At 44.2% G+C, this 23,612-nt stretch overlaps 1 protein-coding gene across 7 annotated transcripts in view; it reads right to left on the bottom strand.

The window, feature by feature from the left end:
* The window catches only part of BANP (BTG3 associated nuclear protein), a 128,289-nt gene that overhangs the window by 25,455 nt on the left and 79,222 nt on the right, over positions 1 to 23,612 (bottom strand). For 6 of the 7 annotated variants that reach the window (XM_058528443.1, XM_058528446.1, XM_058528441.1 and 3 more), the window contains 3 exons: positions 16,959 to 17,089; positions 15,196 to 15,258; positions 12,239 to 12,277 (listed from right to left, as the gene is read on the bottom strand). In XM_058528443.1, coding sequence (XP_058384426.1) covers positions 12,239 to 12,277; positions 15,196 to 15,258; positions 16,959 to 17,089 — 233 coding nt within the window. Of the gene's footprint in view, positions 1 to 11,974; positions 12,009 to 12,238; positions 12,278 to 15,195; positions 15,259 to 16,958; positions 17,090 to 23,612 lie in introns of all 7 variants that reach the window. The other variant, XM_058528445.1, reaches the window with a different exon arrangement.

The raw sequence follows: 23,612 nt of genomic DNA, 5'->3' as shown, positions 1-23,612 counted from the left end.
CTACATACACCCTATATACACACACCCTACACACACACACACCTTCTTCTCACCCACTCCAAAAAAGTCCTACACAAAAAATGTTGGATACTTCTCATCTCTTCTAATCTTTTTCCCAGCTGGGTTTAGAAAGCCTCATTTTATGGAAAAAATTCTGAAAGCTACTGAAATTTACTTTTAAGCAAAGTATACGGAGGGACACAAATGCCAAAGAAGTCAAGAGACGTTTAAAAGTTTAAAGAATGCAAGGCTGTTGTTAGTTGGATATTGGTAAAGTTATCTCACAATACACAATGAGAATAACTTGGATTTATCACTGTGTTTCTTAACTTTGTTTAATATATATGTAACATGTGTGTGTGTGGTGTATTCATTATTACAGAGACAAGCTTACCAGAACGCACAAAAAATCTCCCAGGTTTTCAAGTGATCTGACACTGTTTAGCCTACAGACATATATAAACTTTTTTCATACACATCTTAGATAACATTAGTCACAACTGTAAAAGAAAAAAAATCTATCAGTGTCAAAATCCGCATCTAGTTGAAACAGCACTAAACCATTTCATAATTCATGACCTAAGCAGCATGACTAAAGCTCAAGTCTTTAAAGATTTCCCATGTGGCTAAAAATCTCCCAAACATAGAGAAATAAGTGACCCAGATCTGAATGTTTCAATAGATACGATATTGCCTAGCAACAGGGTTTGGCACAAAGTGAGTGTTCAACTCTTACTAAGTCTAAATCGACTGGATCCCTTTCCACACTGTGCACGCAGCAACATAACAGTAGTGATGATGGTTTTCTAGAGAACTGGAGCCAGTCTGGGGCTTCAGGAGTCATGAGAGTTGGGTTCTGGATCCACCCCTGACTTTACTTCCTTGTACAATCCTGGAAAAGCTACTATCTGCTGTCCCCACCTGTAAAAAGGGAATAACACTCACCTAGTTCTTGAATTTACCTCAGTTTCTCAACAGAAATACGACAAGAGAGGTTATGACATAGGAGAAAGCACATGTCCAGCTCCAGAAAGGGATGCCTGAGTCACTGCAGGCAGAGGGCTAGCTCCTTACAATGCTTCGAAAGGCAAGTAGTTCAGCTTTCTAAAGGGAATTTACATATGTCGGGGAACCTTGATAAGGTCACATTCGAGGTTAAAGTGACCCTGACTTATTCTTTTTGGATGTCCTGTGATCTTCAGCAACAACGTAGTACTAACTAAGCAACAAATGCACCAGCACCCTCTCAGGAACGGGAGCCTGTCCTTGGGTGTTGAAGAGCCCAGTCAACGGAGAGGAACCGCAGACACATTCCAAGAGGAATGTGAGGTCAGCCAGCAGCAGCTGCCAATTATCCAGAAACAGACTGCTTTTGGAGCATTATTTCTTAGTCACATGAATCAATATTTAGGTCTTTGTTTTGTTTTCTTAAATTGTCCAAAGAAACAAGATGAATGGAATGCAAAAGATACTTCAGAAATTGTATAAATCTAGATTTCAAAAATCTAAATTTTTTAAACGCAGAAAAGAAAAATTTAAGACTGTCTTAACGGTTTGATGATTATTTAACAATGTATAATTATAAAAATGCATCTGACTTTTATCAGCCAAGCTGCCCCAACAAAGCGCACAGTCAATAAGTCACATAAAGTTTCTCTGTGTGGATCTTATGATACACAGCTGGACTGCTGTCGCCTGAGGTCATGACCCTGGCATTGACAGCCTAACCTTCAACCCATCAGTTGAAATACAGGTCAACCCACGTGGAAATACGCCAGTATGCTCAACGGCAGCAGTGCCTTGCCTTAGAATCCCCAAACTCCCCCGAAGCCCAGGCTTCCTGCATGCCTACTGTGTGCTCGGGCAGGGCCCTCTCCCTGGGCATGGCACCGGCGCTGCCTTTAAGGAGCTCAAAGTTGAGCTACGTTGGGCACAGACGGGATGCTAGGAGATGCCATATCCCCCCTTGCAGGCAACCTCACACCTCATCCTTCCCCACTCAAGATTACGGCATGGATATTCCACACTGCCCCTCAAGGAAAGCAGGGTCACCACGGAGGTGTACAGCATCTGCAGCCTCAGCTTCTCAAACGCTGGTTACCTCACCTCTTGGAACCCTGCCACCTTGCTGTGAGGCCCCAAGCCACGCGGGGAGACGTCGTAGAGGAGAACTGAGGGGTTTGGCCAGCAAAGCTCCAGACCCAGGAGCAAGCCTCTGAACAGGGCAGTCTCCTGAGACTCCAGATGACCCCAGTGATGCCACTTGGAGCCGTGTCCAATAAACCCATAAAGTCATGAAAGATAATAACTGGTCACTGTCTTCAGCCCTGTTGTCGGGTGGTTTGTTATACAGTAAGAACTGAAACAACAGCGACAATTAAAGTGGTCGCATAGGTAAGTATCCTTGTACTCACAAGTAACATGATACAGTCTTACAGTGTCTGCAACTTACTCTCAAGTAGTTTAAAATACAACAAATATACACACACACACTCATAGTTACTTATATACATGTATAGATTTCTGGTTGTACTTGTACACAATTGAATCATGACTCGTTCACGACTGGTTCTACACTTCAGGCAGATTTAGAACTAGACTCCTCTAGGGCAAAGTCAACACCAATCGATGCCTGTGATTTTTACAGACACAGTAACTTCTTGTTCAATTTCCATTCCCATTTACATGACTAAATGGAGACAAACCACTTACTTGGGTTCACTGGCAACTCAAAATGCTCAAAGCCATTGCTGAGAAGTAGATGTCTCAAAATGGTATGGACACCAAATGAAAAGGGCCTTGTCTAGATTTATCCCACTTGAATCTCACCTGAATTATCCAAATGAACACAAAAGATAAAGATTCACACCCTTGTTAACGTAGCTGAAATGCTCAGCTGGCAAAGGACTGAAAACCAAGCTGTGTTCTCTCCTGAAGAGCGTTCTGAGTCTAAGAACGATTACATTATGCTTTAATTAAACAACACATTTCTTATGCCTTATGCAATCTAAACTCCCAAGAAAACAATTATCTTTAGAGAAGTAAGAGGGAAAAAATAAAGTATTTTCGTTCTGGCACCCTTCAGTAGTTACAGGAGATGTCTGGTTTTGATAAGCAGTCATGTGGCCGGAGTCTCCTGTTGCCAGCGTGTGATCGCGGAGCACTCTTGCTTCCACTGTGATGCCACCGCCGGCCGTCTCCTGTGCTGACGCTGCACAAAACCTGCAGCAGAGCAGGGCACACGGTGTGGTTTCAAACCCCCGTCTCCCCCACCTGTCACGAGGATGTAAACTAGTATCTGACACTTTCATGTCATAATTTGTTTTACAGATGCCAAGTGGACATAGAATAAACATCTTTTTGGCCACTTCCTTCCTCCACTGCTCAAATTTAACCTCTCGCATAATGTCTATCCTTCCATGTTTAATTCTGTAATTGCACTGCAATCTCCTAAACTGAATCAGATTATTTAGTTGTTTCTCCAATTGATTAGATAAATCTGGAAAATTATTTTGAGTTGGCCAAGTCTTCAATCACATCAAATTAATCAAAACCAAAGCATGTGCCTCTTGCTATCTAAACTCTGAATATCCAAATATTCCCTGTAAAGATTTGGCAACATTTTTACCCAAAATTCACCATTAAAATTGATAAACTCTTATAATAAGTTTGCAGCCCACTGCTGAGCCACACGTGATTTCTGAGAAGCTGGAGTGAGCTGTGGTTACACACGTGCTTGGCCGTGGTCCTGTGCTCCCGTGGTTTGAAGCATGACCCGTCAGCTTTCCCTCACCTTTCTAAGGGTTACCCCCTTAAGGCCCAGTGTTTGCTTCTGCCAGCACCTGAGGACACCAGTAACTGGGGTAAAATTTAGATAACATCTTTAAAATTATTTAATTATAGTACATAGTCCTAGCTGTGCCAAGAGAAAGCCTAATTCACACCCAGCATTTTAGTGTATTATTGCATTGTGCACACAGAACACCACTCCAGCCATAAGTGCATGAGGCACCCCCTCGTCAGGTCGTTGGTGCTTCAAAGGCTTTGAACTGAGTAGAAACCCTCTGTGGACATAACACCGTTGTGAGAGTGTTATAGTGACATCCGGGGACAAGGTGTAAGTTCGGGATGGGCTGGATGCACCATCATTGCTCCCATTTAGAAGGTCAGACCAGAAAGCGCCCACGCCCTGAAGGCCTGCTGCCCAGTGCATGTGCAGAGACAGTCGGGACTGAACAGTGAGGGTGCCTCACCAGGGCCAGCTCTGACCCACACCCACGGATATTCATCTCTGAGCTCTGACAGGGGCTAACGGAACAAAGACGCGCACTCCACTTCATCTGACCAGACTCCATACCGTGCAGACTTTGCTGCGCAGAGGGCTTACCTGTCCCACAGGTGAGGTGGGGCAAGTGTAGAGTGGGACTGTGAGCAACCCCAGGCTCCAGGTGTCCTATCCACCCCTCCTCTGAGGGGAATCCTGCCTATTTCCCCCTCCTCACTGGAGAAAGCTCTTGTGGTAAACTGCCTGGTCCAAGAGTCCCAGGCTGACCAAGCACCTTCTTGAGTTTGCCTGCTGAGCTAAGGTTCAGTGGAGTCCAAGGCTAAATATTGATTGTTGTACTTTGTGGGGTTGTTTGAGGCAGGCCCCACTTGTGAGGCGCAAGTTCAAATCTTAAAAGTTGAAAGGAGTTTCAGAGATCCTTCTGGTCTAATTACTCTGTGTTCCCAGGGAAGAGTTTGACTTTGAAGTTACAATGCCTATGTCCACAAAGCTCCCTGGGGCTCCTGCCCTGCAGGCTGACGATTCAGGAAGCAAAACCCCACCGTTAGCCCACGCCACAGGCCTGTCTGCTTCTTACCACATGTGCTCAGCAGGAAAGGCACTTGCTGCAGAAAGCGAATCTTTCCCCTCCTCTTTAAGAAAAGCATCTTTTTTGCTTGAAGCCACAGCCAGCATATCCTCACTTTCCCCCAAAGGACAGCCAGTGTCCCGAGTTGCAGAGCCATCAGGCCAGCACAGCACTGCAGGTAATGAGACTCCTAGATGGTGAACGCAAATAGTTATGTGACGTAAGTCTAGAATTTATGGGCTACACCAGAAAAAGTTCCAGTGAAAGGACGGACACTGTGTTACAGGAACACAAGGCACAATTTATTAGAATTTAAGGGTTGTTCCCAAAACATATTTTTAACTGCATCATTCTTAATTAATGCATAAAATCGGGCCAAATTCTAATCCTGTATTATTCATTTAAAAGTTTTTTACGGTGTCTTGCCAAGGTTAACATGTCCACGTAACTTTACAAGTATTTTCTGTGTGTAATAAGGGGCAAGCTGAGAAGACATGTGTTGTCAAGTGAGTCCTAACTGAACCTCAAGTCTTGGCCTTTTCAAGCAACGTGGATGCTCTGAGGACTGCTCATTCGTGCTTGGCCAAATTCGACTTCCTGGTTCAGGGAAGGGAACAAGACTCACTGAGATGTATGAAAAGGCTGCAATGTGACTGGAACTTTCCTCCAAGTAATCAGAACAGCATTCTCAGCCTTTCTCCACCCCAACACCCGCATTCTGTTACACACCCACCACGTCCGAACCTGGGCAGCACTGGATTTTCAATCACACAATCACACAATGCCTCGTGCCATCCAAGCTTCCACGTGTTAACAGTTCCCGAAGATTACTAAAACATGTTTACATTACATTTGGCATTTCTTTAATAATTTTAATTCATTTTAAAAAGCTAAATTTCTAATCTACATTGCTTTACAGTGACTAGGCTCAGATGATCTGCTTTCTTTAAAAGGTTTGTTCATGGTAATGATTTTAACAAGAAGGGGAATATTTCCTAACTAATTATGCTTTAAATACAAGGCTTTTTAAATAATGTCTCTAAAAATCACACACACACAAATGATGAAACGATGTTCTCTGCCAGACTCTACATCAAGAATCTCTAAGGGCTGCAGCCCAGTGACAGCACTCAAGAATAGACAGATATTAGTTTTGCTAAGTGTGTAGAGTAAAAACTTCTTTCTTCAGACCCTATTCATTGCTCCAATGTCATACCTGTGAGGTCAGCTTCTGAGGACCCACGCCAGTGGGTTCAGGCAAGTGCACCCACTCTCCCAGAGACCATGAGCATCGATGAGTGCCGACCAGATGCTGGGCTGAGCACTGGGCGTCCTTCTGCTCCTGGTGAAGGCACGACAGCTTCCTGAAGCAAGTGCCTGCTGTTCCCATTTTAGTGACGAGGAAACCCAAGCAGAAAGAAGTGAAGTCACTTCCCCAAGACGACGCCTGGTGGAGTGGCAGCACCAAGACTCAGATCCTACCCACCTGGCTCTCTTCCAAACAATATTCCACCCAAAAGCTGGGCCCTGCCCTGTGGCCAAAATGAGGACCTTAGAAGGCAGCACCATGAAAGCGCACAGGAGGAGGGGTGGACAGTGGGTGAGAGCCTGAATGGGTGCTTCACCTCTAACCCCCATATTCCCCGTCAACTGCTCTCACTCCTTGACCCGGAGTTTGAGTGCCCAGCACCACAGGGTCTACTCGGAGGTGGGGCACCTACAACCCTTAACTATCTCTGACAGAGAGTTAAGTGGGAAATTCAGGTACGTCAGATCCAACGTGAGCTGCAGGACCCCGTGGAGAAAGGCTTTCCCCGCTGCGGGCAGAGGCTGGCTCTACGCCCCAGGGCTGCTCCCAGCAGGGCTTCCTAGCATAGACCAGCTGCCACTGACTGCCCAGAATAGGACTCCTCCTATCCCTAAACCTTCCTGCAAGGATGACGTCAAGACACACAAGCAAACACAGCCGCCCAGAAGCTCGGTAGAAACTCAGAGTTACAGCCCTCCCCAGGCACCAAGTCACCTTTAGGCCACACCAGCAGCCATGTGATCAACAAAAGGCCAACCAGCATCAGAAACAGGAACAACAAGGCAATGCAGAGGCCAACCCCAGGGTTCTCAGGGAGACCTCATTTTAATACTCAAGTAACAGGAGTATCCCAATTTTCCTGATCTAGGTTAAAAGCCCCGAGAAGTATGCTCAAAAAGAGTTTTTAATTAAGATGTTTATAATCATTTTTCTTAAGCTTCAATGTAATTTTTAAAAAAGCTTTCTATACTATTGATTTATTTTTCCAATTATTTCTTGATTTATCAAAATATGGGAGGAAAAATGTATTACTATTTATAGTATAACCTCCACATAGTTGTAAATGTTTACTTAATTACAACAGCTTAGAACTACAGGCTCTTAAGAAAAGAAAGAGACATTAGCAGTCATCTACTCAAATACTTTTCAAACTGTGGGTCATGAAATCAATTTAATGTGTCACAACCAGGATTCAAAAGAGATAAAAAGAAAATAAATGGAAAAGCAGCACAGAGAACAGAATGAAAAGTATTAAAGCAACTAGCGTGCAGTAAGGGCAAATATTGTTTTGTAAACCTGTTCTAATTCCGAGTGCGTATGTGAGCAAGAGAGGGGTTCTGGAGTCATAGCGAAACAAGGAATAGTGAAACCATTTCCTTACCATGGATACTGATGCCGCGCAGCCACACACAGCACAAACTCACCATTCCACAGGCAGGTTGGCATCTGCTACACAATGCAAACTGACCTCTATGTGGGAGCCTGCCGAGGGTCACATAGCACTACTCAGGGGCCAGGGCGCCCCACCAATCACAGCCCCACAGTGAGTGAGGAAGAGCCCAAGGAGCAAGGATGACTCACAGAGCTGAGGCCCAGTTGGTGGGCAGAGTGACTGCACCAAGGCCCAGTGCCCCCACCCCCACAACCTGCCCAAAGTGGGCAACTGGTCTACCCGCCTTCCCTGAAGTGGCTAACCAGTCCATTCACCTAAGAGCCACATCACCCCACGTAAAAGTCCCCATGACCTCATAAGAAAGACCATCATTTCTCATTTAAAATGCATCCAAAAATCATCTCATCCACCTCACTGTAGATTGCAACCCCTATGGCTCTTAATATTTGAGGCTTTTTGTTTTTATTTTTCAGAATCTTCTGAAAATCCATACCAAATTAAAAATTCTATTACCTAACACTACTCAGAAAACTGAAATCTCTTAGATCCCAAGAAATTATTTGACACACCTGGCACATTTATACATGGTTTGTCTAAATGTCCAACTCTCTGTGAGCCACTATCACTTCGGATGACCTCTTGCTAGCTTCAGAGTCTTCTCCTGAGAATTCCGAATTTCCCTGATTCGGATCTGACTTACTACACAAGCCCATCTTCTATTCAAACAGATTCCACCATTCCCCAAATCACCATGCAGGCAATAACACCCCTAAAATTTTCCAAGTTTATATTATCCTCCATATGCTTATTTGCTCTCCATTCGCATGACAGTAAATGATTCATTTTAAAATACTCATTGAGTCACAAAGGAGACAGTAGCATGTAGTAGTATAAGAAATCGCCTACATCCAATAGCACCTGTGGTCAGACTGGGGACAACAGAAGTCAGCAGTTTGAATCAGTTTAACAATGTGATTTCAACAACAAGAACCATTTACAACAAAGCCACAAACGCACGTGAACAGCTGAAGGACCAGGCCTCAGGACCATGCACCTCACTCCAAGGAGATACCCTCACACAGAGCCCATGACCATAATTAGTGACTGCATTTTAACCTCAACTCTAACAAATTTGGCCATCTGCCTTCCCCTAAAAACAGCAGATTAGATGAATGATGAGGAATGACCACTAAAAGAAGATGCTCATGCCAATGATGGAGGAAGAGAACAGGAAACATCCGAATGCACCGCATGGCCCAGTGCTGCCTCAAACCTGATCACTGCCCCGACCACCCCCTGAGATGCGGCTGCCAACTAAATCTCCACTTCTCCACTGACCTGCAAGTTGGCTGTCTTTCCCGATCCTTCTTTTCCACGTTTGGGAAGCAGTGGACACTGCTGCCTAAGCCCCTGTGACTGTAAAGCACCAGACTGCTCACATGCTCTCATCCGACCCCACCACAGACCCACCAGGTGCCACGCCCCTGTGAGACGGAGCCCACGTGGCTCCCACACGGGATGGGACAAGAATCTCTTGATACTTAATCTGAAGAAAATATATGACTCAAAAAGGATGGTCCACCGGCAGAACCATGTTACAGGATTATGCAATATCACAGACATCAGAGACCCCTCTTAGAAACAAAGTTTCTGCAGGCTTGGCCTTACAAATCCCACCACCAGCAGCGGCAGTGAGCAAGCACAGCACATGCTTCCTTCCCCCTTCCTGCCCAGGTAACTAAGAGGGGGGGTGCTTTCACAGAAGCTGTGCACTGACTTAGAAAACAGTCACTCACTATACTCAAAAGCAAGAACAACTACATGCATCTTACAAGTAGAATATGAGAAAACCAGCAATAAACGTGACTGTGACACTGGGACAGAGCTGGGAAGGGGTTCCACGGCCCCCAGCAACAGGAAGCAGGCGGAACACAAGGGCAGGGGCTTCGTCATCAGCACCTGCATGATTGTTAGCTGCTCTATAAGGATTCTGAGTGTTGTCACATAATCATTCTTAAATGACAGTTAATCCTATTGAATAAGAATTTAACATTAAGCAGATGAGACAGTGCATCTATGAACTCAAAAAAAGCAATACTACGTAAATTTGTTTGTGTGTTTCCATAATTCAGGAAGATTTTCTGTTCCCCAGAGTTGAGGTAGCCATTCAACACATTTCCCCCATAAAACTGGAGCGAGCCTTGTATTGTCAGCCTTCAGTAAAGCAAACACCAACATTCATACCAGGACTGGCAAAGGACTCCCAACACATGGGGACCAGGGAGAGGCTGTGTCTGGCTGAAGGAGAAAGAGCCTTAGATCCCTGAGCACTGTCCTCTTGAGGGCATGAGAGAGAGATGAGGCAGGGAAGGAAAAGAAGGGGAGGGAGACAAAGAGACAGACTGAGAGGTGGAGGAGAGGGTGGGAGATGGGACCACAGGCATTCTTGCCTCCAGCACTGTTGAGTTCTCAGTCAGCCCTATCAGTGACATCGAGTTGAGTGGGGTGTTTGTATCTTGTGAAACATCATTCTGTTTCACAAATATTTGGTCAATTTAGAAAACAAAGCTGTTATGAGCAGAGTAACCTAATAGGAACAAGAACCAGCCAAATGATAAAATAAAACAAGAAAGCATTAGCTAAACAGATTTACCAGAAAAAGGCAGCTTTACATGAACACATACTGTTTATTTAAATCACAAAGCAGAGTTTCCTTTAGAAAAGAAAAAGTTGCAGATATTAAATTCCTCCAGCCACCATAGTGTTAGTCTTGCCTTTATGTAAGTTCTGTCTTTAGCTGGAGGCCCCGCAAAGATGACTGACAATGGGAATCAGGAGGAGGTGGGAAGGCAGGATGAGATTTTATAGGCAAAAAAAAAAAATCAGATGACTAATAAATTATCATTTATGTAACACAGAGAGTGATCAGCACAGTAATTCTATTATTTTGTAGTGAGGTTGCTAAGAGATGGAGTTAGTGGCGCCTTGGAGGAGGAAGCAAATGGAGAGCAGCAACAGTGGCAGAGTGTGACCGCTTGGGTGGGACAGGCTGACGAGGCGTGCGGCAAACCTAAGCGAGGCAGCAGCCCTGGGTGAGGGTGAGGAAAGGGACAGCGCACAACGCACTCTTATCTGGAGAATTTTCAGAAGGTGGCTCTTCCGACGCGCACTCTGGGAGTCCCTCCCGAGTGGAGAACTGTGGTGAGAGCTCATGTGTGCCTGCCGTACCTGCCCACGAAAGCTGGACTCTCTGCCTTCAGGATTTGTCTGGGATGGTGTTGTCTATAATCATGCACAGTAACGTAATATCAACATAACATAAAAACCTGATTGTATTTCAAAAATCCCCAGTGGAATTTTGCTCAGGACTAGAGACAGAAAGAAAGGGAAAAAATCAAAGGTAACACACTTGCTTTTCTCATGATTTAAGTTCAACAACATTTTAATTAGGATAAAATTTCACTTCCAGTATAAATACAAATCACTGAATTCTCAGAAACAAAGAGATTACTACTGATGATGAGAACTACTGACAATGACCCTCTCCTCTCCTGCCCCAGACGGGACATCTTGCCTGAGCACGAGAAACACACCAGGGAAACCTGCTGAGAACTGAACGCTCCTGGGCCTGGCCAACAACCTTGTCACCAAGACAGCCTGAGCTCAGAAGAAACAACTGTGGATTTTTAAAATTTTGCATTTCTTTGGCTTTTTGGCTATTTTCCAAGGCAACTATGTTATATTAATATATTAATACTGCTTTAGGACTCTGATTAAAACGTCAGGTGTATGTTCAAGATGCAACTTTCAAACTATGAAACTCCAATTTAAGCAAATGCTTTAGGTCTGTCACACTTCTCCCAAGGTGCTCTGAGGATTCAAGAGAAAACCCAACAGACGGAACCGTCCTTTTGCTTCCGAGTCCAGGAACGCACGTTCTCCACGTCCCCTGCATGGCAGACATCAGACCCTCGCCGAAGACAACAAGAACACACACGGGTGTTTCAAAGGGGAGTGCGCACTTTGTTTTGAGAACAAGTATTATTATCGTGATAGTAAATGAGCTCTATGTTTATGGTTCATAAGTTATGTTTTATAAAAAAGGAAGATCCTCTAGACTCTCTTTCATAATTATTCAGAGGTCATGAACATCTCTTGAATAGAAACTCTTCAAAAGGACAAGAAAATGTAAATCTTCAATTTCACGATCTTAGAAAGCAAACCACTCCCTAGAACCCCTCACAGCTGGGGCATTTCACTTTGTAAAGACAGTTCATATCAGGTGTGCTCAGTTACTTTTTTTGTCAGAGATTAGAAAAAAGGTGGTGGTTGGAGTTCATACACAAACAAAACCTACCTTATTCTAATATATGGCTACTATACAAACAGGGTCACTGACAAACATTCATGTAAACTTACAGAAAACGGTGATAAACAGATGGGGGAGTTTCATCTGTAAGACAAAAAGCTACATGAAACCCCAAAAGCAGCAGATGTAGCCCAGAGCCACATCGACCACGTCCATGTCCTTCAGGCAGTCCATGGCCACTGGGAGTAAAGCCAGTTTTTCCCCAGGACTGACACTGCACCACCCTCCGCTCCCCACTCCCTCCCCGTGGCAATGTAATATCCGGCAATCCACCACAGTCAGTAGGCATGAAGTGAGACTAGGTGAGCACTTACCTGCCCATCCTGTCCCACGTGGTGTATCTGTAGATTGCCCTGCAAAATGGATGAAAAAATGAGATTAAGGACAAAAACTACTTCAAGACATAACTAGACAGAGGCAGGGACGTCCCCATGCCATTTGTGAATAATCAGCAAAACCATTAACATCAATTCTACAAAAACACAATCCCTTGTAGCAACAAAAACCTCAAAACAAAACATTTAAGCTGAGTTTACAGGTACTATTTTTTCTTATAAAAACAAACAAAACAAACCAACTCAAAAAGAACCCATCCCCCACACCGTGACCTCAAATGAAAATGTCATTTTTTTTCTAACTTTTTATTTCAAAACAATTTTAGACTCACAAGAAGAATCAAAAGAAGTATAGAGAGGTCCAGCATCCCCGTTCCCCAGCTTCCTCACTGGGGGGCCTCACATAATTACCTTGCAGTAGCACAACCAGGAAACTGACAGGACACAACGAAATTAACCAGACCACAGGCCTATGGGATCTCAGCAGTTGGAAATTCATTTTCATTTATTTAAAAATAATAATAATTGTTTTAAGTCTGGTAGGCTCTGCTAAATGTCTCTTTGCAGATCTCCTCATTTTGACGAAATAATTACTTAATTTTTAAATGAACAAGGTAAGGTTTTATTGTGATAAGAAGACTAATTGCATATTGTAACTTATTACAAAGTAATCATTAGTACTATCAGCAATTTCTTCTAACTCATTGCATTCAATTCCTAAAGGAAACAAAAAATACTAGATTATATAGACAAGAGAGATTCAGTTACGAAAACTACAAAAAAGGGCAAAATTGATAATAAAAATTGAAATTCAAGAAGTATTCTAACGATTTTTTAGCAAAAACAACATAGAAGCAAATGTATGTTGATTTTTCCTTTTCCTACTACATCATTCTCCCTTCCTTTCAAAGGGCTCCAGCAAAGCAAGCCCCTGAGTGAGTGCGCGTGATTCTCAAGTGGCAGAGATCCCAGCTGACACCTCTCAATTGTTGGTGTGGCTCTCACTTGTCTGTGCCTTTAACAAGGAAGCTTCCTGCCCCTCAGCAGAATGTCTCTATTTAGTTTGTGGCTCTATGGCATCACTCTGCGGCACCTCCCGACACACCCTACCTCATGCTGAGCTAACAGATTCTCCTCCCCATCACCATGCGGCTCACAAACGCAAGCAGGCCCTGCTTTATGCAGAATGAAGCCTCACTCCTAAACTTTGACAGCCAGGCCTTCTAGGACCTTCTCTGCTCTCCTTCACCTGCCCGATGCCCCAGCCACACCTGCTGCTTTCTCCCATTCACTCACCTGGCTGCACGCCGATTAGGGAACTGATTATTCTCAGGAACACATCAATCCCCTCATTTGATTGGCATTTATTTTGCCCCTCACAGGAATTCATTCAGCAATGTATCCTGGTCCTCCCCCCCAGAACCTCTGCTTATCTCTTCCCTTGCTGCTAGGAGCCCTAACTCATGCTCTCCCCACAGCAGCTACACCCAGGAGCTCAGCAAGCACCTCACACACGGCTCAGTGAGTGCACCTCCAAGGCAGCGGGAGATGCACCCACTGAGCCGTGTGTGAGGCACTTTCAGAGCCCCGAGTTCTGGGCACTGAAAAGTCAGAACGAAACTAGTGTCCTACCTACTTAAGGAAAACAGCCTGGGTTGCCACTAGAACACAAGGAAAAAGGTCCACAAAGCAGCTCTGGAAAGCCATCAGGCACCACTAACTAGTCAAACGCCTCCGTCAAGAGAATTCTCCTGAAAGTTGCTGCTGGTTCTGTACCTGCTTTTGAACTTGGTCTGTGGGAAACCTGAGAGCCGTGTAACACACACCGCAGTGCAGGGCAGGCACAAGGCTGACTATCTTCCCAGCCTTCACAGTCCCACTTCAGCTCCCGGCCCACGCTGCAGGGGGCACACCACTCCACACCATGCTCGGTCAGTGGAGCGTGTGCACTGCTCAGCAGCCACGGGACAAGGTCCGAGGAAGCCAAGTGCACTGAATCTGACACTGATGCTGTCCTGCACTGCAGGAAATGGCCAACAGCATTCCTGCAAGATGGCCACCAACCACCCGTACCCTGTATAGGAGGCTGGAAAGAGAGGGTCCCACCCAAGGGGCTCGTAGATCATGAGCGCCATGACTAGCCAGCCTCACCCTCCAACAGCTCAGATGGTCAACCCAACCTTCACACGCCAAAGCCCTGCAACAGCTGATACACACATGAACCAGCACTTGCACAGCTGAGAAGGGCTCCCTGTATTGTGTCCATATCACGGATTAAAATGAACGAAAAGTGGAATGCCAAAGCACTAACACCAGGGATAAGAAGTCTGGATCTCATGAACTTAAGGCAGTTGAGGCAATCCTACAAATGCAGCTGTGTGGAGAGCCATGGAAGCTGCACTGAAAGCTCGCAGGACTTACATGTGTGGCCTCATCAGATTCCCAACCACCCCACAACACGGGCACTAGTCCCACAGTGCAGGGACAGAGCCCAGTAGAACATGGAGGCCACAGTTGCAGGGGCAAGACCCCACCTCATGCTCTTCCCACTCCAACAGCACTGGGGTGCTTCCCGGGTGGGGGCTCAGGTCTGCATCTCAGACGGCATGACGGGGAGTGGGGTGGGCAAGGAGAGAAGGGATGTTCAGAGGGCAATTCCAGCCAGAAGCAAAAACCTCAATATAGCAAAAGTTTACAAAGATAACCACATGGGGTTGCACAGATAAACCAGCAGTGCAGCAAGGGCAGGCAGGCATAGAGGGCGGGCAGGGCCTGGGGTCTATGCCAGAGCAAACGGGAGTCAGGCGGTCACTGCTGGACGTCCCTCTTGTCTGCAGACTCCCAGTTGTCCACCTCATTTGACAAAGATCAGAGCGCAGGGAGCCCGCGGGCATGGAGTGGGCGGCCCCTGGGCAATGCTAGCAGCCGCGACTCACCTCGCTGTCCTGCGTGATCTGCACCTGCTCGCCTTGAGGCACCTGGGCGATATGGAGGTGGCCCTGTGGGATCCGCAGCAAGAGAAGACACCAAGAAGCATCAGAAGAAAATGAAAACCAGAGGAAACAAGAAACGCTTTCTGAAACTTTTTTCTTGATTATCGGCTCACTAGTCAAGAGAAGACAACTAAATCCTGAATGGCACAATGTAATATGTGCATGGCATAACCTTATTAAACTGTCTCTTGAAGTTAAACTTTTAGTATTTAACACATACAGAATATTCTGTGGTAATTCTTAAAGGAGCAATGGGGCCTAGGAAAAATCTGTTAAATTTTTAAATGTTACTAAACAAGCAAATTTAAGAACATGAAGCACACATAGAAAAGAAGAGAAACAGAAATTTTGCAGAAAATTAGGACGACAACTTTTTTTAATCATATTCGGAGGGACCAGAAAGCTTGGGGACCGTTATTCTCTGCAATCTGGGCTGTGGGAGGGTTCCGCCAAGGTGTGTGATGGGGGGATGTACATAATGCATTTACACTGAAAACAAGTCAGGTAAATTTTCTTAAATCAAAGAAATGCTTACGTGACTATTTAGACGGCTGGAAAAAACACAAATAAATGTGGTTCCAAAAAATCAAAGAACCCAACTAGAATGCATTTGTTTGTAGATATAGGCAGACATATAATTCCTAAAATCTTAACTTAGCTCAAGGAAATGAATACCCATTATCTTATTTAAACTTCTATCTTAATCAAAATGGGTCTTAAAATAAACTACTGTAGAATTTTCTATGCTTTCATTTTACTATGTCTGTGTAAACCCTCTATCAAAGCTATCTATTCTGGAATTCTTTCAAAGAACTTTCTTACTCATAAGATAAGAGTAACTGCCTTTGTGACTGTCACACAAAGAATTCACTATTTATAACTGCTTCATCTCCTTTGGAAGAAGAAGAAAAACCCCATTAAAAGTACTCATCAGCACTTTCTGGAAGCCCACCCTTTTCCAGGCAGTGTGCTGAATGTAACTTCAAAGGGAAGCAGCTCTGAGATGGGAATCAGGTTCCAGGAGAAAGCCCTGGCGATACAGGCGTGCAGCAAGGGCTGGCTGTGACTCAGACATCAACAGGATCCCAGGGCATGCCAGAGAGGTTCCCGCCCTCCTGCTCCCCTCGGCCACAGGCCCCACAGAGGGTCTGGAGGAACTGCCCTGAGCCTGCACCGCGTAAGGCAGGGGAGGCATGCTGTGCCAGGTCACCGCTGAGCCAAGCACCCACATGAGCTTAGTGAGCATCTGACAGTCCAAAGGAAGCACTACGGCCACAACTAAGGCCACCAGCTTTCTCCACTGACCCCAGAAGGAAATGACTTTTTCTTCCCTCAGTAGAAGGGTGCCTGTGCTTCTGAACTGAGAAAACATCTATGCTACATCTATGATGCCTCTCGGGAGGACAGGCAGAAGTGGGGACACTTGAATGGCCTGACCCTGAGAGCTGACAGTGGCCACCGGGTGTAGCACACATAGGGAACCACGAGGGGCCAGTGACAATGACATGTTCATTCAGTGATTGCCCTCATCTGTGAAACATAAGAGCTTGTACCCCTCACATCTACTTTAAAATGGTACTTTTACCTCATCCCAAGTGATCAATGTGATCCAGAAATGCAGGGAAAGCTGGTGGTGGCTACCCTGCTCCCTGGCCGCACCCTCCCCTCTCTATTCGCAGAAGCAGACTAGCGAGAAGGATACATACTACTTGGACCTGTCCGTCCTCTCCGATCTGGTGGATCTGGACCTGCTGGGCGTTGGCCAGGGCGTAGTGCAGGGCCTGCTGTGGGGGCTGCTGCAGCTCCGCGGTGGGGGGTGGCGTGCTCATCATGGTCTCTGTGGGGAAAGGCAGATGGTCCTTAGCAATCAGCCCGCAGACAAGCCATGCCAGCACATCTCTGGGCTTCCTCCTCTGCCCCAACCCAAACTCTCACAGAGGAGGAAAGGGAATTCTTCATTCCTAGACTTGAGTCAATGTGTCCCAAGAAGGAGCCACAGCGTTCTGTAGAGATTGTCAGTAATGGTGTTAGATAACTGAGATTTCTGACCTGCAGAGAGGAGTCTGAAGACTCCACTGTGCACAGACATGGACGGGTCTCATCTACTTCCTTAAATCAACTTCCTCTGGATTACTGACAAAAATGGAAATAGGAATAAACTTGACATTAATCTGTTTTAGACCAGCAATAAGTAATGTTTGTCCATGGATAATTTAACTAGGGAAGAAAGCTCTACCCACTCATTTAAAGATAGATGTCCAATAAAATTTTGCTCTCTATGCTTAATCCAAAATGAGATATGTTTGTTTTGATGTATCAATTTTAATGTAATGATATCTCAATCAGAACAATTTTTTTAAACACTTAGAACATTAAAGGCTCAGAGAAGATTTTAATTTTCAATATACATAATTTTGTTGTGGAGAGTTATGATGGATTGATGAGTAAAATATTTTTAAACATAAAAACATATTACATTAGGAGGAAATTCTGTGAGAAAAGTGGAATGTTAATACGAATGGAAGGAAAAAAAGATGTAAAATGTCTGACTATTGAAGAAAAACTTTTCATGTATTTTAAAATAGTTTAATGGTGGGCATCAAATTGACATGGTAAATAAGATTCCACAACACGTTTTAAAAAGTAATGAACAAGGTCAGCATCATGGCGGAGTGAGCTTCCCCCATTGAACTCTCCCCCTCTAAGACACAACAAAAAGGACATTCACATTCCAATAGAAGCCATTCACACAACACAGGGGACGTCTGAGGCACCCAGGTAGCTGTACACCCGAGGACGGGGGTGCTGGAATCCCCAGAGGAAGTGGAAGGAGGTAAGAGGAGCTCTGTTCCTTCCCCAAGGACTGTGACCCAGACACTGAGACCAAGCGGCTCCCAGAGGAGGGGGAGGGGTGGCCTGCCACATGAAAACCGGCGCTCTCCAAGGGGGATCCTCACAGCCCGTGGGGATCCCCCTACAGAGGGAGCAGAACTATTGCAAGGGTAGTTTCAACAAGCTAGCCCCCTAGGAAAGCAGAGAGCAACAGTGAGGCAAGAAACCTCTGAGATTGAGGAGGCAAAACTAAGCGCCCCTCTCCCACCCGGCCCGCCTGACTGGTGCTTCAGCACAGCAGCACTTCAGCTCAGCACTGTCCCCAGAGGCAGCAGCCCCCAGGCACCCGGGCCCCACCCCCACAGGCAGCAGCCCCCAGGTCCCTGGGCCAGACCAGCAGTGGGGCGAGCCTGCGCCCTGGCACTAGAGGCAGTGGCAGCTCAGGCCCCACAACACCACAGCCCCAGCTGCTCCAGCTGGAGCAAGCCACGGCCCCAGCTTCCCCGGATCCACTGTGCCACAGCCCCAGTCATTTGGCTGCACTGTGCCCCGCCCCTAGTTCCGTCAGCTTGCATGTCCCCCCGCCCCTGGCTCCAGCTGCTATGGCTTGGCCTGTGCTCAGGCTCCAGCTGCCTTGGCGCCAGCAACTTTGGCCCATCACACTCCAGTGTCAGATTCTTTGGCCCAGCAGCACTCCAGCTCTTCCTTCTTTGGCCCAGCGCACTCCAGTTCCAGCTTCTTTGGCCCAGCTGTGCTCCAGCTCCTCCTTCTTTGGCCCAGCGGACTCCAGTTCCAGCTTCTTTGGCTCAGTGACACTCCAGCTCCTCCTTGTTTGGCCCAGCACACTCCAGTTCCAGCTTCTTCTGACCAGCGGCGCTCCAGCTCCTGCTTCTTCAGCCCAGTGGCACTTCAGCTGCAGCCGCTTCAACCCACCCGCACCTGAGCCCCAGGTGCTTCAGCCTAGCTGCGCTCCAGTCTCAGCTGTTCCCATGCTCCAGCTCCAGCTGTTCCCACGCTTCCACCTCAGCAGCATCCACTCAGCCACGCCTCAGATTAGCCAGAGGCTGATGAGATTGCCCGCAGATTGAGGCGGGCCAGAATACACAGCCCTTGACTCCCGCCCAGCGGCATCAAGGGGAAACTACGATCATATATTTAGACTATGAGGAAAAGTAAGGCAACACCAACAGGAAGTATGCAAAAATATATTAAATCTCCAGACCAAAAGGAAAATGACAAAAACCCAGAAGTCAACCCAGAAAGCACAGAAATGTATAACCTTAATGACAGAGAATTCAAAATAGCCATCATAAAAAAGCTTAATGAAATACAAGAAAATACAGACAGACAATTCAATGAAATCAGGAGTTTCTTCACAAAAGAGATTGAAACTGTAAAAAAAAAACCAATCAGAAATCTTAGAGATGAAAAACACAATAGAGGAGATAAAGACAAATCTGGAAGCCTTAAGCATCAGAGCCGACAATATGGAGGAAAGAATTAGCAATATTGAGGACAGGAATGCAGAAATGTTCCAGATGGAGGAGGAAAGAGAACTAAGACTAAAAAGAAATGAAGAAACTCTTCGAGAAATATCCGACTCAATTAGGAAATCCAACATAAGGATTATAGGTATTCCAGAGGGAGAAGAGAGGGAAAAAGGAGCAGAGAACTTGTTCAAAGAAATAATAGCTGAGAGCTTCCCAATCCTGGGGAAGGAGCTGGAAATACCAGTGAATGAAATAAATAGATTGTGTAATATATCAACATGAAAAGACCCTCTCCAAGGCATATAGTAGTAAAGCTGGCAAAAGTCAATTACAAAGAAAAAATATTAAGGGCAGCTAGACAAAAAAAAAAAAAAAAAAAACATACAAAGGATTTCCTATCAGGCTCTCAGCCGATTTCTCGACAGACACTTTAGAGGCTAGGAGAGAGTGGAACGATATATTCAAAATTCTGAAGGACAAAAACTTTCAGCCAGGAATACTCTATCCAGTAAAAATATCCTTCAGATATGATGGAGAAATAATAACAATCCCAGATAAACAAAAGCTAAGGAAATTCATTGCCACAAGACCCCCACTACAAGAAGTGCTCAAGAAGGCCTTCATCCCTGAGGAAAAAAAGAGAAAGGGGATTCAAAGTTTTGAACAAGGAGGAAAACAGGTCGACAAAACCAGAGAAATTGCAGTCCTCTAACTAAATAGATTAGCAAACACTTAATTATAAAACCAAAGATCAAGGGAAGGTAAGCACCAAGTATAAATATAACCTCATCATGTTAAACATGAACTCACAACACAAGAAGGAATAGGATGTGACAACAGTAACTTAGAAGGGGAAGAGCAAAGGGATCGAATCGACTTAGTCTAAAGGAATAAGAGGCCATCAAAAAATGGACTATCACATCCACGAGATTTTTTTATACAAACCTCATGCTAACCACTAACCAAATAATCAGAACAGAATCACACACGATAAAGAAAGAGAAAACTAAGAGAACCTCCATACAGAACTACCAAACTGCATTGGCAGTCCGAAAAACATGGGATGAGAAACAAAAGAAATGCAAAAGAACTGGAAAAAGAGCGATAAAATAACAACAAGCCCCCATATATCAATAATTACCCTAAATGTAAATGGACTGAACTCTCCAATCAAAAGACACAGAGTGGTGGGATGGATTAAAAAACAAGACACAACAATATGCTGCCTCCAGGAAATACATCTCAGCTCTAAAGACAAACACAGGCTCGGAGTGAAAGGATGGAAGACAATACTCCAAGCTAATGGCAAACAAAAGAAAGCAGGTGTTGCCATACTTAGATCTGACAAAGTTGACTTCAAGATAAAACAGGTAATGAGAGACAAAGAGGGGTAATATATAATGATAAAAGGGACACTCCAGCAAGAAGACATATCACTTTTAAATATATAGGCACCCAATACAGGAGCACCAAGGCACATAAAGCAACTATTAAGAAACGTAAAAGGAGATATTAACAACAACACAATAATAGTAGGTGATCTTAACACCCCACTCTCATCAATGGATAGATCATCCAGACAGAAAATAAATAAGGAAATAATGGAACTAAACGAAAAACTAGATGAGATGAACTTAATAGACATATACAGAGTACTCCATCCAAACATAGCAGATTACACATTCTTCTCAAGCGCGCATGGAACATTCTTATGAATAGACCATACGCTGGGAAACAAGGCATGCTTATATAAATTTAAGAAGATTGAAATCATAACAAGCATCTTTTCAGACCATAATGCCATGAAGTTAGAAATCAACTACAAGGAAAAAACCAGGAAAGTGACAAAGCTGTGGAGACTCAACAATATACTACTAAACAACCAATGGATCATTGATGTAATTAAAGGAGAAATCAAAGCATATCGGGAGACAAATGAAAATGAAAATACACTGTACCAACTCATATGGGATGAAGCAAAAGCGGTCCTGAGAGGGAAACTCATAGCAATACAGGCCACCTTAACAAACAAGAAAAAGCCGAAATAAGCAACCTCAAACTATGTCTAACAGAATTAGAAAAAGAAGAACAAACAAAGCCTCAAGTCAGCAGGAGGGAAATAATAAAAATCAGAGCAGAAATAAATGAAATTGAAATAAAAAAAAAAAACAGTAGAAAGGATCAATGAAACAAAGAGCTGGTTCTTTGAGAAGATAAACAAAATTGACAAACCCTTAGTCAGACTCATCAATAAAAAAAGAGAGAAGGCTCAAATAAATAAAATTAGAAATGAAAAAGGAGAAATTACAACAGATACCACAGAAATACAAAAGATTATAAGAGAATACTATGAAAAACTATATGCCAACAAATTGGACAATCTAGAAGAAATGGATAAATTTCTAGACTCATACAACCTCTCAAAACTGAATCAAGAAGAAATAGAGAACCTGAATAGACCAATCACAAGTAAAGAGATTGAAACAGTAATCAAAAACCTCCCAAAAAATAAAAGTCCAGGACCAGATGGCTTCTCTGGAGAATTTTACCAAACATTCAAAGAAGACTTAATACCTATCCTTCTCCAACTATTCCAAAAAACAGAGGAAGATGGAACACTTCCCAACACATTCTACGAGGCCAACATCACCCTGATACCAAAGCCAGGCAAAGACAATACTAAGAAGGAAAACTATAGACCAATATCCCTGATGAACATAGATGCAAAAATCCTCAACAAGATATTGGCAAACTGAATACAGCAATACATTAAAAAGATCATACACAATGATCAAGTGGGATTTATACCAGGGACACAGGGATGGTTCAACATCCACACATCAATCAATGTGATATACCATATTAACAAAACGAGGAATGAAAAATATGATCATCTCAATAGATGCAGAGAAGGCTTTTGACAAGATCCAGCATCGATTTATGATAAAAACTCTCAACAAAATGGGTATAGAAGGAAAGTACCTTAATATAATAAAGGCCATATATGACAAACCCACAGCCAACCTCATACTCAACAGGGAAAAACTGAAAACCATCCCTCCAAAAACAGTGACAAGACAAGGGTTCCCACTCTCGCCACTCTTATTCAACATAGTACTGGAGGTTCTGGGCAGAGCAATTAGGCCAGAAAAAGGAATAAAAGGAATCCAAATAGGCAACAAAGAAGTGAAACTCTTGCTGTTTGCAGATGACATGATCTTATATATAGAAAACCCTAAAGAATCCATTGGAAAACTATTAGAAATAATCAACAACTACAGCCAAGTGGCAGGGTACCAAATCAACTTACGGAAATCAGTTGCATTTCTATATACCAACAACGAACTAACAGAAAGAGCACTCAAGAAGACAATCCCATTTACAATTTACAAACAAAAAGAATAAAATATCTAGGAGTAAATTTAACCAAGGAAGTGAAAGACCTATACAATGAAAACTCTAAGACATTATTGAGTGAAATCAATGATGACATAAAGAAATGGAAAAATATTCCATGCACTTGGATTGGAAGAATAAACATTGTTAAAATGTCCATACTACATAAAGCAATCTACAGATTCAATGCAATCCCAATCAGAATCCCAAGAACATTCTTCACAGAAATAGAACAAAGAATACTAACATTCATCGGGGGCAACAAAAGACCCTGTATAGCTAAAGCAATCCTGAAAAAGAAGAACAAGGCTGGAGGCATCACAATCCCTGACTTCAAAACACATTACAAAGTGATAGTAATTAAAACAGCATGGTACTGGTACAAAAACAGACACACAGATCAATGGAACAGAACGGAAAGTCCAGAAATAAAACCTCATATCTATGGGCAGCTTATCTTTGACAAAGGAGTTAAGGACATACCGTGGAGAAAGGAAAGTCTCTTCAATAAACAGTGCTGGGAAAACTGGACAGCCACTTGCAAAAGAATGAAAGTAGACCACCTTCTCTCACCATACACAAAAATTAACTCAAAATGGATCAAAGACCTGAAGGTGAGACCTGAAACTATAAAACTCCTGG

This window comes from Diceros bicornis, chromosome 32 (genome assembly GCF_020826845.1).
Source record: "Diceros bicornis minor isolate mBicDic1 chromosome 32, mDicBic1.mat.cur, whole genome shotgun sequence".
Classification (NCBI taxonomy): domain Eukaryota; kingdom Metazoa; phylum Chordata; class Mammalia; order Perissodactyla; family Rhinocerotidae; genus Diceros; species Diceros bicornis.
This window is presented reverse-complemented; position numbering and strand designations above follow the sequence as displayed.